General features: G+C 40.5%; 2 protein-coding genes across 7 annotated transcripts in view; one reads left to right on the top strand and one right to left on the bottom strand.

Annotated features, from left to right (window-relative positions):
- LOC100866315 (CDAN1-interacting nuclease 1) overlaps window positions 1-17,132 on the bottom strand; it is a 131,049-nt gene that overhangs the window by 44,808 nt on the left and 69,109 nt on the right. The gene's annotated exons all lie outside the window — the stretch shown is intronic.
- LOC100865960 (neprilysin-1) overlaps window positions 1-17,132 on the top strand; it is a 66,875-nt gene that overhangs the window by 3,395 nt on the left and 46,348 nt on the right. For 5 of the 6 annotated variants that reach the window (XM_086904759.1, XM_086904760.1, XM_031918368.2 and 2 more), the window contains 2 exons: window positions 450-650; window positions 7,276-7,495. In XM_086904759.1, coding sequence (XP_086760885.1) covers window positions 450-650; window positions 7,276-7,495 — 421 coding nt within the window. The remainder of the gene's footprint in view (window positions 1-449; window positions 651-7,275; window positions 7,496-17,132) is intronic. The other variant, XM_086904761.1, reaches the window with a different exon arrangement.

Here is a 17,132-nt window from a genome sequence, read left to right as displayed (position 1 = left end):
AATCCATCTGTCTTTCTTTCTTTCTTTAGTTTTCTTATTCACGAAAATTTGTTCGATCGAATTAATTTTCTCCCGTTCGATCCTCCTTCGGTTTCACCTCGCTCATCCCCGACGTCTTAACGTCTATAATCCGGCATAGTGTTGACGTTCCATTTCCCTCGACATTCCTTTTCCATTCCCCCTGTGTTTTCCCGATTCTCTTGCTAATAGAAACGACTCTCGAAGGCTTCTCCCGTATTAAAGCAATTTCAACACAACTTTCTTCTCAACCGCGCTCTTCCACGGGTTCAACTTTGGGTGGCATTTCTTTCGTTGCATTTATTTATCGAATCGCACACAATCTGATCGAAGAAACGTGCGTGCATATCGATTATTATTTCCTTTCTTATTCTTTTCTTCCCTCAAGGAAGATTTTTATTCGATTTATACTCGATCGTTGAAATGTATAGGTGCACGTGGAGAGGGCCGCGCAGCAAGGTACCTGGATATGCTGCGTGCCGTGTTACTGGCTCCGACGAAGTAAGGCCGTGCACAAGGCGCTGCTCACGTTCGCGATGCTGCTCGTCACCAGCCTGCTCGTCACCAGTCCGGTCCTCTTCCTCATCACCACGCTGCCCGAGGGGGAGCAGCCGCGTGAATGCCTGCCGTTGGTGAGCGACGACTCTACCCTTTAATCCCCCCGAAACGATTGTTTCCACGATCCCAGGCGAGACCTCTTCACCTTTTCAACGCCTCCTTCCCCCTTTGTCCCTTTTCTTTCTTTGTTGGAATTAGGATATCGCGCCAACTGTTATTCCCTCCCCAAAAGTTACACTTGTTTTCTTTCTTTCTTCCCTTCTTTCTTTCTTTCTTTCTCTCTCTCTCTCTCTCTCTCTCTCTCTCTGAACATTACACGAGTTCTGTATCTATTGTGAACAGAGGAGAGGAGTTGATTGATCGGGAACGCTGGTTTCAGTTTTCTTCATCATTAGATGCGGGGTTGGTCCATGCGTTGTTTATACGGAAACATATGTGCTTTTCGAGAAAATCATATAGAATATAGAATGTTTCGAAAGGGAGAGATCAGCGTTTATTTCTCTAAATCGCGTGCTTAGATGGATAGAAGATGAAAATTTCGAGGCGTGACGCGGTTTGCCGAAAAATAAGATCAGACGGAAATTCTTGAACGATATTTATTTCGGCTGAGAGACGATCCGAGATGTAAAATCTCGTAAAACGAAAGTTGGATCGTAAAGCGATGTATACGGATCCGTCGCGTCATCCTTCTTCTTCTCGTTGTTGTATTCTTCTGAAATATGGCTCCCTTCGAACGCTAAAATATCGTTGCCTGCCCCGTTCTTTTAAGCGGCGCATCGATTCCTCGCTTCCTTTATTGCAACTTTATCGTGCCATGCCACTCGTGTTTCGGCTCTTATTCCTTCAGACACGCTCTATTACTATTACTATTATTATTATATTATTCATTGCACCAATTCGTCTCGAAATTAACTCTAATTTGTAGATTTCATAATACATGAAATGAATTTCGATCGTTCATAATTGTCGTGATATTTCTGAATCAAAGCAACGATTATACTTTTGCAGAACAAACGTTGTTTCCTCCTCCTCAAAAAAACAAAAAAAAAAAAAAAAATACGAGACTTTCGGCAAAACACGTTACAGATTTATTTTTGTTCTTCTTGCGATCGACGAATAAGAACGATTCCCGTAATAGTTAGTGTAACAGGTTTCGAGAGTCGAACAGTTCGCGTCCTCCCTGAAGCGCTTACATCGCGTCGGCAAAGCTGTTAGAGTCGCGACGAGCGGGAATCCGTGGAAAAAAAAAGGAAAATGAAAGAAAATTCCCCAAAGGCGATTTTTCGCTTCCTTACTTCCTTGCTCGTTCCGAGGCGAGTTGGAGGGAACGTTTGCCAGATATAAATACGGAGAAGGAATATTTCACAGTCGTTGATTCGAGATTTCTTTTTATTTTTTCGTGAAGCGGGGGTAATAAGTAACTCTTGCCCGATAAAGTAAAATCTTCTCCTAGCCCGGTGTTCGTTATTATTGAGAGGCGAGTTCAGCGGATTTTGTAGAAATGTTATTAGGAAATATGTATACTCTCGCAAGAGTGGTTATAATTCTCGAGATTAAACGAGTAAGATAATAAACGATTTGGAGAATAAAATTCCTTCTATTGTCGAAAAATAAAATAAAACTCTTCCCGGAGACAGTTGTTCCTCGACAACAGCAATTTTAACATTTTACTTTGACGAGTAAAATAAGATTATATAGCGAGGAGTAACGATGACTGATTCGAGAGCTTTCTGAACGATTGTTTTTTACGCTTGCTTTGAGAACAATATTGCCATCGACTCTTGGAATAGGAAAAAAATAACCTTGGAGAATCGCTCTACTTTATCAAGTTTGCTTTTAACTTTAAGATCTCTACTCGCTCTCTCTTCGTAAGAGCGAAGAGATCTTCTAATTCTCGATTTCCGTGTATGCGAAACATACGCGAAACTTTTTCCATCGATAGATGGAGAGCGCGATGTAAATCTCAATTGGATTTGACGCGATCGCTGTTGGTGGAAACCTTCAACGAGGCTAAACGCGTTGCATCCGATGTTATTCTCGCACGAATAATAGCCGTATAATTGGTATCAGTTCGCAGTTATCCTTATAAGGTTTCCCAATTAACATTAAGCAAGTCTATAATTCAGTTAAAGATCCTTGAATACGACGATCGTAATTCGATATTCTGACAGCCTCGATTCTGTACACCCGTTTCGAGTTTATTTTTTGGAATTTTGGATTTGTTCGAATTTAGAAGAAAAAAAAAAAATAGGAAGGAAAAAACTTCGATACAACTCGTTTAACGAGAAATAATTCGCTCACACGTTGTGTGACCGAGTACAGTAATTAGAGCCGAGCTATTAAAAATTTCTCCGTTTTCACAGTCAACATTAATCTTACTTCACTATTTACGTTGCGTGCGTGCTCGTGGTCGTGCAAATAAAAAAAAAAAAAAAAAAAAAAAATATTCGCAGGCCATCGACGGTGGATCAAAGCGAGACAAAGCTACGTTTGCGAATTCGAGAAAAAAAAGGGGGTTAAAGGCCGGTGAGTATAATCGTTAACGTGGGATCGATCGATTGTCTCGCGGAGAGGCGAGAATAAACTGTGAAACATAAAAATAGATCGCATCGAACGAGCGGCCTCTTCCACGGAAATTTATTAATTCCAGTGGCGAGGTATTATTGGCGGAGGGAGGGGAGAAAAAAGAAGAAGGTCGCGACTTTTAAAATTATTTCATTCCACTCCTCTGCTCGAGTAAATTGGGGAGTGAAAGGTAGGGGGACGAGGTAAGGTTAATGATAGAGCGTGGAATCGGTTTGGAAATTCGTGTTTGAATTTCGACGCCTGGACGACGGTGTATAATTATCATTAACGTCCCATCCAAAATTTCAAGGATAACGTTTATCAATTTTGCTTGGTTTAATTAACACAGAGACACCTCTTTGTCATCGCTTTGTAATCAACTGCTTGCAAATACACGATTAAATTTGCAAGCGATGATATCCGCCAAGATTTGGGGAATTTTATTCTATTCGCGCTTTTATCCAATGCTGTCGTGCATGCGAAAGCGGGCCGACCAAACCAATTTTCCTTAACCGCGTATCGATTTAAATTTTTCAACGGCTCGTCGAAATTGCTCTTATTAATTCAAAATTGATTTTTCCCGAATTCCTCGAGTTCCAACAATTTGAAAACCAAACCAGGCAATTTTATTTTCCTCCTCAATGAAATCAAATTTTCAACGGATCGATTCTTACTCGCTATTCGAAACGAGATCAGATCGGAATCATGATATATCGCGTACGAATTTCGCTCGAATTGGAGAATCCCCTCTTTGTCGAACACCCATTTCGAGGGATTGTTAACGAGCAGTAGAAAAGCGTTGGACGTAATCCGTGATCAATTAACCGGTTCTTTTCGGCCGCGTCTTCCCTCGGCTTCAGCCTGTTAATAAGTAGATTGCAGATTGTAATTACAGCTGCAAGGGGTAGTTAGTGGGATTCGAAGCAGATTGCCGCTCGAATATTCCGGATGTAGTTAAGGGATTGGTTATATCGATGTAATATACCGCTCGCGTTTCCTTCATCTTAAGCTGTGTCTCTTAATTGCCTTAAGTTCTACGTGTCGAATATATCGTTCGTTTGCCACCATAATGGGGGGGGGGAAGAGGAGAGGGAAAAAAAAGAACGAGAATATTCGAGTATTTTTAATCCCTTGCAAGAACGTGTGGGGACGTGATATTAACTTTATAAATATTAAAATACGCGTATTAAACGCGAGAAGAAAGATATGCGTAATAACGTATTTGTAATTTATATATAATTATACACGTATAACGTGAAAGGTATATATATATATATACACGAAAATCCGCATTATATTACGTTATTCTGACATTGAATAAAGTAATATGGAAGAATAATCGCATTGAATTGTAACATATATTTTACTTGAACCTTTAATGCCTTTAGTCACGACGAATATATGTATATATTCAACGTATATTACTTAAGAAATTATTAAAATTTATGAAATTTATAAATCGTTGAACAATTGGAGAAATTTCAGCGAATACGTTCGTAATAACGCGACACGGAACATTTATATTTACAAAGATTTCGATTATTCAAAAACAAAAATCCTGTAAATCCTGACGCCATTTTTGCACCGTGCGCGCAATCTGAAATATTCACCGAGTTTTTCCCCCGAGTGTCCCTCTCGAAACGTTCGTCGACGAAACGAGGATTAGGCAGAATGCGGAGAAAAGATGGCGGAGAAAGAGGGCCTCGCTAGATTTATTCGACGTTTGATATTCAGCGTGGACGACAAATGATGGATTCGAATGCTATTCCCGTGGAGGATTCGCCAAGTTCGACCACGGGTCGTTAGAGAGAGGTATGCGCGAAGCCATACTATGCGGTAAGGTTTCGAGGCAAATGTCAACCCTACGCGAGGTCAGGGTTTCACCCTTCATCCTGACCTTTATCTTTCACCGCTCGGACACTTTTGACCCCCGATGGGAAATCCCTCCATCTTCCTTCCAACTTTCCTTCAACTTCGTCTCTCATTTTTTTCACGTGTGCGTGAAAATCGAAGAGAAAAAAAAGAGAGTATTATCGGTGTATTTCTATAGATGTGTGTATATATAGTCTGTTGTTTATACGTGGATTGGCGTGTGTTTTATTGAAAGTTAACACGGGGTGCGCGAATTGCAACGCACGGTCCAATCAACACGCGTATAGTGATGCTTTTCGAGCCGCTGAGCGAGAAAAGAAATTAATTCTACTTTAGATAGATAGATTCGTTATTAAGAAGAAACATTTTATATAAGAACAATGCTTATTCTTTTGTTCGATGTAATGCGCACGATGTAAAAACCTTGTTCGAAACTTTCGCGAAAGAAGAATATTCTTTGTCGTGGAGATATATTACGAGAAAAGTATTAGAAATTCGTATCGAAGCGCGTCATCAAAGGCGTGCCAAAGTTTCTCGCTCGCATTCTCCACGCCATTTGGCACGCTTCCTTACGCGTAACCGAGCTTCAATCCCGAGAAATTCTCTCCGCATACTTGAGCCCATACGTTCCGAATCGAGGCGAGGATAAATTATCATCTCCACCTTATGGCGGAGCAGAGAACACTTTGTGCGCGTCGAAGCACGTGGAATACGAAATCGAAAAGTTTTTCCGGGCCTAATTTCATCCCATCTAAGCCGAATTCATTCTCGTGTCGAAAACCGTGTCAAAGAAGCTGTTTCCTTTGCGTATCCAATCCCCTTCGAGAGCTTTCCTTTCCTTTTTCGGTTTCCTGTTAAAGAATCCGAAATTCACGGACGACTTGGCGAAGAATTTCCGAAAGCTGAAATCTTTGAATCGCGAAAGCTGGGTCATCTAGCCGGATGCCTGCTCAGTCTCGAAGAATTTTCATCAGAGAATATTTTCATGGACGATGTAGAGGAACATATATATATATATATATATATGCAAAAAAATATAGTTGGTTTGGAGGGGAGAGGGGAACGGTGATCGAGTGCACGAATGGTGTAATGAGTTGTGGTGAAACGATATTTGCGAGATCGTACTTGTTTCGACTCGATTACAGATAGCTACCTGCATAGATTTTCTTACGATTTAGATCTCGATCCTTCTACTTTTTCACGGGTGAAAAATTCTCGAGAACTGGGTCAGAACCCTGGTTAATTTCACGCAACCACGTCCGGACGAGATCCAACGTCATCGTTGGCGAAAGGATCATCATCCGTCTCTGTCAAGAAAAGGCGCATCCAGGCAATTGACGACAATGAAAATCGTCGACGTGTAGTTGCGCAGCCCCTTTCGTTAGGCCCCTCAAATTTTTAGGTTAACTCTTTGGACAGGTTTTCCAGGAAATAAGTCGAGACCGATCCTTCACTTCCCCTTTCCTCCACGCCTTTCTTTCCCTCTTATTTATCTTCGACCGAGTCTCCGAGTTCGCGTCAAACCATTCGTCTTTTTCAAGAAAGACGTATGATTTCGCTTCGCGAGCGCTCCCCCGACGCATTAAGGAACAAAGGCGCGTGATCTTTATATTTGAAGACGAATCGAACGAGTTTCTTTCTTTTTTTTTTCCATCCACTCGCGGAAATAAAAGAAGATCAACCAAGATTCCTCGTTAGAATTCGTCGTGTGTTTTTCTTTTTTCTCAAATCTTTCTCCAATCGTCCCGAAGAAGGGAAGAGAATAAATCGAAGAAAACTGTACTTGTTCTCTTCGATTCGTAAAAATGTTACACGCGATATTAGACGAGGAGGAGCAAATGTGGAATGGGCAAATAAAGCGGCGTGTCGGTTTCAATTACACTCTACGTATCGTATCGCGCTAAATAAATTAAATTAAGAAAAGAGAACAGTGTTCCTGCGCGATAAAAATTTTACGACGGAACATTTGAACCGTCCTGCCTAAGAAACGTATCCTTGACCTCTTGCATTAGCAAAATGATTCTCAACGTTATTTCTCAAACTTTATTCCTTTCATCCTCGTTATTGCACCCGCCTCGCCTTCACCTTCGTGCAATATAATACATATTAACCCCCCCTCTAATTTCTTTTGTATCGATTAACGACCGCCCATAAGGGGGATCCAAGTCGAGAATCGTTTCCTCCCAGTCCTTCTGGATTAAGTTGGAGGCTAACGATATGAAAAAAAAAGAAGAAAGAGAGAGAATACGATTTTGATTGCAGGACGAGGCCTGTATCAGAGAGAGGGATGGCCAGGAGGGTTTGTGCGACTCGAAAGCCTGCGAGGAAGCCTCGAAGCGGATGGTGGCGTTCATGAGGAAGGGGATGGATCCTTGCAAGGACTTTTATCAGTTCGCGTGCGGCGGTATCCGCGATCAGCAGCCGTATCAACCTAGCTCGAGCTTCAACATGCTCCAGGCGAAGGTTGACGATCATCTTCACAGTGAGTCAACCCATTCTCCTTCCTTTCTTCTTCTTCTTCTTCTTCTTCTTTTTTTCCATTAAGACACCCTTGGAAAGTTATTCGAGAACTCTGTTTGCGAACCTCTTTTCCGAACGAAGGAAAATAGTTACGTGAATATATATATATATGTTACGTGATATCCATCCACGTTTAAGATAATAATAATAATGATACTTCTTTGTTAACGAGCTTTCACGAGCTTGTTTACGTTAACTTACAATTAAACAGAAAAGAAAAGATGGAGTAAATTAATGAGTAAATGGAGTAAGAGTTTTAGAATTGTGGATGAATCGCAAACATTTTTACAATGTTAACAACAAGTTAAGCAGAGATACAAGATTTTTTTCACGACATTTCGTTCGTCGATCGATAAAACCAAAATTTGAATGTCGAAATTAATTTCTTGCCAATTAATTATTGAAAAAAAAGGGGAGAAGAGCGAAGCTTTCCCACCAACTTCCAACTCGAGCACTCGAGGAAGGGATAATTGATTCAGAAGCGTGGGCAAATTTTCCCTCCGTCATTTAAACTTTCAATTAACCAAACGCTCAGGAGCGTATTCGAGACGAAACTTTCTTGATCGGCCCCTGCTTTCGAATCAATTCGCATCATCATCGCGAAACTCTTACTCGTCGAGACACATCCCCTCCGCTCTTTCCGCCAACATTCTTCAAGATCGATTCATTTCTACTTTTCCCTTCGATCCTCGTCCTACGATCACGAAATGCGACGAAATGTCGGCCGTCGTTTAAAAATTTCCTTGCTTTTTCAATCCGCTCCTTTCCAATCGTATCATCTTGGATCTCTTACGTAATCTGTTGCCTCAACTATCCTATTTTTTTTTTTTTTATGGCTTCCACCACGTGGGTTAACCGAACGAATCTCGAGAAAGAGAGAGTTGAAATTGAGCATGTTTAAATTTATCGATATTATGTGTTTGGACAAAATCTAGTCTTACTTACGTCCACGATTATTTTTTCTTCGCTATTCCTGAAGATATTGTTGGGATTACTTTTCAAGTATTCGCTTCATTATACTCGATCGAGTTCATCGGGTATAATATTTGAAAAAAAAAAAAAAAAAAGAAATTAAAATTCTCTCGAAGAGATAGAGAAATGGAATTCCGGGATATTTATACGAGGTCTCTAATTCCATTATGCAATCGTTTCCAAATCCAATCAAATATTTAAAAGCGGGATATTAAAATACTTTCGAAAATGAAATTTTCGCCCCGGAAATAAACGATTGTCCATTCTGAAGGATTAAAAATATTTTAAAAGTATTCACTACGATATGGAATTAAAATTAATTCCCAGACGTATCGTTAAAATATCCATTCGTTTTCGCTCTCGATCGAAAATTCGCGTTCGTTAAACGAGACGAATTATCGAGATTCCAATATATTTCGCGGCGAGTACGTGCGAGTAAACAGAAGAGACAGAAGAATCGGGGGGATATGTAGGTCATACGCGATTAAAAGAGCTGGACGTGCATACGTCACGATGCGCTGACGTAGGGGATGAAAAACAACCGGGTGCCCACTCTGACGAAACAACATTGTGGAAAAAAGTTCGAATCGTTTCGCTCGACAAATTGTACAAATTGTGTCCAGATATAATAATTTCACCCGAAATTTTGGAAAAACCATCAATTTTGGAAAAATCTATCCATCGACGACTTGGATTTTCGATCAGATAACATAGCGACGATCGTGATTACGTACGTTCATCGCCATCGCGGTAAGAATTTTCACTGCTTTGCTCGGAAAAAATTTGATAAACTTAATGTCGAGTTGTTGAAGTTTTTATTCGAGATTGCAAATTTAAACGTTGGAAAGAAAATTCGTTTCCACGAATAATATTCCATCTTTCGCTAGGTCGTTTCGTAGAATTCTTTGGTTGAAGGTTTCCTCTCTTTAAAGAAAGAGAATCTGCTTCCCTAAACTCGAAGGGTGTTTCTTTTTTTTTGCCCCTTCGTTTTGGATGAAAGAGGGAGAAAAAGGTCGACGGAAATGAAGATTTACAGGGACGGAGAGTCTATGAAAAAAAGGCGCGGCGTGCTCAAAGAATGACACATGGACGTTCCGCGTAATAATTCATCGCTTCTCATTTTTTTCGCGCGAACGAAGCACTCATTCGAGCTTGTAAATCTTTCTCCGTCCAGCATACGAATGGAGATCAACGCGAAAGAAAGGATCACCCCATTGTGTATTTTTTCGATACGACTTCTGCTTCTTTTCTCTTTCTTTTTTTCTTTTTATCTCTCCAAAGCGAAACGAATATACATTTTATGAAATTGTTCTCGACCGACAAAAATGTCCCTCTAAGAATAGAAACACTTGGACAACCGCTCGTCACGCGGCCATTTTCTCCTCGTCGCTTATCATTTTTATTTCGACCAGAAACACAGAGAGAGAGAGAGAGAGAGAGAGAGAGAGAGAGAGAGAGATGCCATCCGACATTTCGAGCAACAAAAAGAAGGACGGGAGAACGGAATCGAGAAAGTTTGACAAGAGTTTAAAAATCAACTTCTTCGCGTACACGTACACGACCGGTTGGCGCCACCATTTTTTCCAAATTTCTCATCAACCAGAAATCTCCTTTGGCTCTCGTCTTGGAAACACGCTTTTTTCATCTCGATTCCTCTTGCTCAGGAATCGCGTTGAATCAATCAATCAAAATGTCGAGTCGAGCATTCCTTTGGCCAAATTTTTTTTCCCGGGGATCGTCCTCGATGGATGTTTCTTGCAAAACACTTTTATCTTAAAGATTTTTAAACAAGATACGTCCCTTTTTCAGATTCTTTGCAATAATATTTTACCAATCGATCGATTGAAATTGAAATAGCAGGTGTTCTTAACACAACTCCTATATTTATCGTTTTCCGTTTGTGCACGTCGCACAAAGTTCTATTCCAAACGTAGAGGCAGTAATTGTAACTGCAATAAACTTAAATACATATATTAAATACACTTACTGCAATATCCTTTGCTCGCGTCTACTTTCAAATAAGCGAATGAATGACGCGTTGGAAAGACGCGTAGAAAGATGGAATATTCTGTTCCTCCATCAACGATACGATACCAATGGAAACCTGTATCGGTTCGAAATCGTCTCGTACGTATCTTCGTTCCTGGAATATTGGCGAAGCCTTAGTGCCTTATGTAGAATTTACGTAAGAACAAAGAAGAGGGTTACAAACTTGATTAATCCAACCTGCTTAATGGATCAAGCTCGTCCCGTTAAGCTAGAGTCACGTCGAAGGTTCCTCCTATAAATCGATTCGATTTTACGATTTTCCAATTATACATATCTAATGAAATCTAAACGTCGCAGAGATCGATCAATCGCACACTTTTTCCATATCCCGTGGCGGGTGACGTGAACGTATCTCATAGGGATCTTTCATTCCACGTTCTCAAAATTTCGAAAAAAGGAAAGAAATCTTGTCCTAATTTTTTTCATTACTTTTTTTGTTATACAATCCTTTCAGAGACGATCCTACGGCGTATAGTATTATTATTTCGTGCAACATTTTGCAACTCTGATTCTTGTAGTTCTCGATTCGAAAAATCTGTTTCTGATATGTAAAGGAGATATTAAAGGAGAATATTGTTTATTCTTTTTACTCGGTTTTAGAATAAAACACGATTCGCTTAACCCGCCATTGTTCTTGTTCTGCTCAGCTCAGAAAAAAGAATCTTGTCCTAATTTTAAAGATCTATTTCATTTTTTCATTACTTTTTCGTCATACAATCCTTTCAGAGACGTACGTTACGGCGTATAGTATTATCATTTGGATTTCGTGCAACGTTTTACAACTCTGATTCTTGTAGTTCGAGAAATCGATAATCTGTTTCGAATTCTGATATGATACGATTAAAGAAGAATACCGTTTCCTTTTACTTGGTTTTAGGGTTCGCTTAATCCGCCATTGTTCTTGTCTCAGCCGCAAGCGGTTCGTTTCCCCTTTATCTGGAAGGGAGACGTACCGATTAAGCGGGAAAGTTGGTTTCGTATTTCGCAGATTCAACGCGATACGCGGCAACACACTCTGACCGCAAATTCGATAATCTCTCGATCCGAAAGCGAAATTAACTTTATCGTATCGGTGGCCCGCTCCATCTATTTCAACGTATACAATGGAATACGTAATATTTTCGCCGTAATACTTTTCTTTACGTAAATATATCGATGTTTCGTTTGTTCCTTGATGCGCGTCAGCATAAGATTTATCGTAGACTTTACGTTTATTGGTGCTTGACGTATGGGTTTATCGACATACTTCCGTACGAACAAATGCATGTTTATCTTTCTCCAACCAATTTTTAAAACGGGATACGTTTAGAAGTTTATACTATTGTACGTTCGTATCATTTTCTTGCTTGCGTAAGTCAAGTAAGTTATTTGAGAGAATTTATTATTTATAGCATACGTATAGACACACACGTTTATATATATATAAATAAAATTGTATTTATTTCTTCTTAAAACTTAATGCGTTAAATTGCACTCGTTGTTTCGAAAGGAAGAAAAGTGAAAAGATGTTAAAAATTTTAATAAGCAAATAAAAAGAGAATTCTCTCCCTAGGAGAAGATTCTTTTACGAACGTTTGTTTGTACATTGAAAAATATAGTTGAAATGGAGAGAGAGAGAGAGAGAGACGAGATTGAAGTTTTCCCGGCAATATTGCCTTCGTATAAAATTTCGTTGTTAATCCAGAATGCAAATTGCAAGTAGGTCTTAAGCGGAATTCGAGTCGCCTAGTTACTGTTTCACGGAAGTTTTGTTTATAACCGCAACGGCGACTCGACTAGAATTTCTGGGCAAATTCAGACTTTATAAGTCCGCGCTATCGAGAATCCCGAGCAACGAGATGATAAAAAATATCGAGACTCTCTCCCCCTTTCCCCCTCCCCCCTCCCTCCCCTCTTCTTATGCAATTCTAACTATTTATGAAGTCTATCCATTTCCATAAATAGAACGCTGCATAGCTGCACGCTGCAGTTTCGAAGCTGCAAATTGGGATACAATTCCTTTCTTATTTTCGAAATAAGAGCGAAACCGAGATCGTCGTAACATTCGTCGCGAACACGCGAATTTTTCGCAAATCTTTTATCAAATTACGAAAGAGAGATATCAAGTCAAGAATTTTTTTCCGAACTTTTGATAAAATTCAATTTCGTCTAATTCGTCGATTTTCGAAATTAAATTTCGATCAAGCAAAAATATATGAAAAAAAAAAAAGGTCAAGGTTAAAAATTCATCCCCCAAAGTACATAGATCCATTTCACGTTGTACAAAATTTGGCAGCGCGATTACTCTACTTTGGCCAATACGCGCAAAACGTCTGGCATCCACTTTCCAAATTCGGAAGAAAGCCAAACGTTTGATCGGGAATAATCAATTACTCTTAGGCGACGAAACGACCAGGAGCCAGCCAGGTTTTGCCTCTGGACAGCTTAGTCTGCTAGATTGCAAAATGGACACAGAGTTCCTTCAATTGGCCCTTCTTTCTCGTTCGATGATTTTTCGAAAAAATCGTTTCGTTTCCACACGAATCTCACACAATTTGCATCGATTTTTCTTTTCCACCGATAATTGGAAGGAAAATTGCCTTCTCGAAAATCCTCGACCGATGCGTTTTTATCCGACGAACTCTATCGATCTTCATTCCCTCGATTCGCGCTGTTTTTTCGAACCGGCAACAGTTTGATCGAGCAACAATTCCAGCTGATATTCGATAGATCGAAGCCGATCTTTTCGACGATTAATTTCGTCGACGATAAATTTTCGTAAAAAGCTCTATTTAAACTATCGCAACTTTCCCGATAAATTTATGCTATTGTAACATATCGTACCAACCATTTGGATAATTCTGCACAGTTCACAGCCTTCACTTTCCACTAATTTCGATTGCTCGTTTGCAGCTCGTCTATAAATTGGGAAAAGTCGTGAGCTTTGGAATCGGCAACGTTTGTGCCGCACAGTCGAGAATAATTCGAGATTCGTTTCGAAACGATTTGCGAGTTGGAAACGATTGGCGAATAGCTAGATCCGTCGGCCAATAAAACGGAAGCTTTCAATTTAACGAAATATTGTTGACTGTTCTTCTTTCTTTCTCTTTGGCCGCGATGTTAAACCATCGAGGCAAGTATTCAATAAACGAAGCGAGGGGGATATTTTTAGAGAAACGATCGATGAGCCAAACGATAAATAGTAAAAATCAGTTCTTTATTTTCCAAAGTTGTCGAAATCTTTCCCGACGAGTTCAGTTTAGAAACGTCGTACGATTCGAATAAGATCGACTTATAAAAATAATTGAACACGCGATACGATTCTCCAAGATTGGCTCAACATTGGTCAAAGCAAACTCTTTCGATCTGCGATAATAATAATAATAAAAAACCTCAAACTTTGAATTCCACTTTTTTACCATGTATCGCTGTGCACTCAACAAGCCCTCAGAGGCTTCACGAGCCAATAAATAGAAACATTAATTCCACGAAATGCTCGTGGAGGAAATTGACGATGTTGGAGATGGAACACGACCTCGAAACCAGTCCAAAGACGAGGACGGTCCAAGCTCATGCGTCACGGAGGATCCTTCCCCGATGTTGTTCGCAAATTGTACCGACATGTGTGTAGTTCCGGTCAAGGAATTGGCCGACGCCAGGCCGGATATCCTCAATTCCGCCTCTGTTTGTCGACGCGTGGACGTTATTAATGGCACGTAACCGATATCAATTCCCTTGAAATCGGTTTCGATCACAACCAAGAGTAATTCACCCTCGATTGGCCGCGTGCAATAATCACCATCGGGAATTGGGGATGTACATCGTCGATCGTTTCGTTAATAAAAAAGAAAAGAGATAGATAGATCTGTATTATGGGGATGGATACAAGGAATTGTCGCATGGATTGCGTTTTTGCTATGGAGAAATTTTTCCTTTTGCTCGATAAAAAGATGTACGATCGATCCGGGCATGAAAGAAAGATGGAGGATAGTCGATGATGGATGCATTTTTGCCTCGTTGATGAGAAAAGATCGATCGATACATTGACAAGAATTGTGATACACCAGGGATGGAATTTTTGCTTTGTTAACGATAGGATAGATCGATAAGAAATTGAGGGATGCACAGGAATGATCGATAATGGAATTTTTGCTTTGGTTATTTCGAAGATTTTGCGTTTTTTACCTTGTTTCTCCTCCATCGAAACATCATTGCAATACCATCGCGTCCTTTTATCATTGTTTAAAACAAAAAGTGATGAATTTTAACATCGACGTGATCTTACTCGAAATCAATCTTCGTATCAAGATGGCCGCCAATTTCGAACAGAGGAAAGCTTAGATCTTAGCAGAAGAGATACCACGATTGCACGTATCGTCCCGATTATTATCCTTCTAAACGGTGCGCATCGAAATTTCCATTACGAATCAATTTTTGCCTCGAACGAGCGAGATAATCATCGATCGCGAGGATTATTAACTATCAAAGAAATAAAGATGAGAGAGAGAGAGAGAGAAAGAGAGAGGCGCAAGATTATCGAGTCGGCAAGTTTGCATTTTCAACCAGCGTTTAATATCTACTTTTTTTTTTTTCATGGAAATACGTTACCTCGCCATTATGTCCGCTCGCATTTACCCTGAAATACGCATCAACGTTTCTCCCAACTTTTTGTGTTGCTCGTGAAAAAAATTCCGCGCACGTCGAAGATAGAGAGAGGAAATATTTAAATCGGAATTCAAGAAGAGATCTCGATCGTTTAAACGTTTTCTTTTAATCGCTTTTAAAATCTTTCTTACAAAAGAAGAAAAAAAAAGGAGGGAGAAAGAGAAAGGAAAAGTCGCAATGGTCTGGAAAAGTGCCGCCTTCGTTTTGAAAACTTCTTCTTCCGCGAGATTTTCATTCAAGGGGAGGAGGGTTAGGAAAAAGTTACCAAAGAAGAAATCTCGAAATCTCCTCGCCTCCCACCTCGAATATTCACTCCACCGTTTAACTACTTTTTTTTCGAGCAAACGAATTCGATCCCGCGAAAACTTTCATGTTTCCCTCCTCTCCACGAAAAATAGAGAAATCGAATCTTTTCGCGAGCTTCGATTCGTGGTTGAAAATATTCGCGCTTCTTCTCTCTCTCTCTCTCTCACTCCAGAGAGAAACCAAAAGGAGGAGAGAGGAAAGAAAAGAAAAAAAAATTCACGTACCGCAGCTATCTCGAGGATAGAGAAGGGAAGGATGAATTGAAGGGAAAGTGAAAGAAGAGAGGAGGGCGTCTCGACAAAAAGCTGGCCACCCACCACTGCTGGTCTCTCCGGCAAAGAGAAGAGAGAGGCTGCAGTAGGCCGAAATTTCGAGTTTCCATTTAACCGCGGGAAAGCAGCGAGGACAAAGGCAGGAAAGGGTGGGGAACGAACGAAAGTGGAAACGAAAGAAGAAGAGTGCGGATTTCCGCTCCTACTTTCGAATCGCGTGTAACGAGTTTCCGGATAATATAACGATTCGAAACCTCGCTCAGCCTTCTTTCTTTCCGCCTTTAGATTCTATAATTTCGAATTAGTTTCGAATGGTATATCGATGACGCGTCGAGCCCAGTTTTGTCGTTGGATAAAGAAATAACTGTTGCCGCCCGAATCGTCGAGGAATGTCGGCGATTCGAGGATCATCGAAGCGAATCGATCGAACTTTTGACACGTGCACGGATCCTTTCGCTGTTCATTCTTTCGTGACGTGAAATTCGTTCGTGAAAAGTGTTCGTTTCCTCCCTCGTTCGTTGTGCCACCTTCAAAAAGGCAAAGCGAAAAAAGGTAAATCGTGACGTTAAACGCATGGAAGCGCACATGCAACGATCGATAAAAGAAGCAAAATTTCTATAAATCGTCGACAGCCTACGGTTGAGAGTTTATTCCGGGTATGAAAAGTATGAATAATTTGGAACGGAATCGAGTTTTTATTCGATTTCCGTAACGGGCAGTAAAGAGACGAGGATCCAGGTGTTTCTTTCTCTGTAAATTGGTCGGCAGCGTGGCAGAGTGGCTGTGGCCGCATCACCCTTCATTGCATTAAATTCTAATTCCTTTTACGATCGCGCAGCAGAGAGAGAGAGAGAGAGAGAGAGGAAGAGTATAGTTTATTATTGATCGAAACCTCCGATCGTAGCTTTATTTCTCGAATAAATTCGGATTAATGAAAAATGACGCTCGAAATATTTTTATCCCTCGTCACAATCGTTGGATATCGAAAATCAAAGTACAGTTATCCGAGAAAAGTTTATCACCCTGTTATCCTTATTGTTGCGAACAACTTCTCCGCGCAACAATAAAAGCTATTCTTCTCCCGAAACTCTTATCTTCCACGAAAATCCGGCGAGAAACTTGATGAGGGAGGAGGGCGGAGGAAAAGATAAGAAATCGAAGGGTAAAATTTTTGAAGAAGCGCTCGAAGCGGCCGGTAACGATTGTACGACGAATATGTAGATATTGCGGAAAATAATGTGGGATAGGTGGAAAGAGGAAACGTGGATGTCGAGGACGATCCGCCGGGAGGTCGGCAAAAGGCTGACGGAAGGGCGGCGGATTGGGTTGTACTCGGTTAGCCGTACTATAAATATT

This window comes from Apis florea, unplaced genomic scaffold (genome assembly GCF_048593485.1).
Source record: "Apis florea isolate Af1SG1 unplaced genomic scaffold, ASM4859348v1 contig_2350_pilon, whole genome shotgun sequence".
NCBI classification, from domain to species: Eukaryota; Metazoa; Arthropoda; class Insecta; order Hymenoptera; family Apidae; genus Apis; species Apis florea.
Note: the sequence above shows the minus strand (reverse complement) of the source record. Positions and strands in the feature narration are given on the sequence as shown.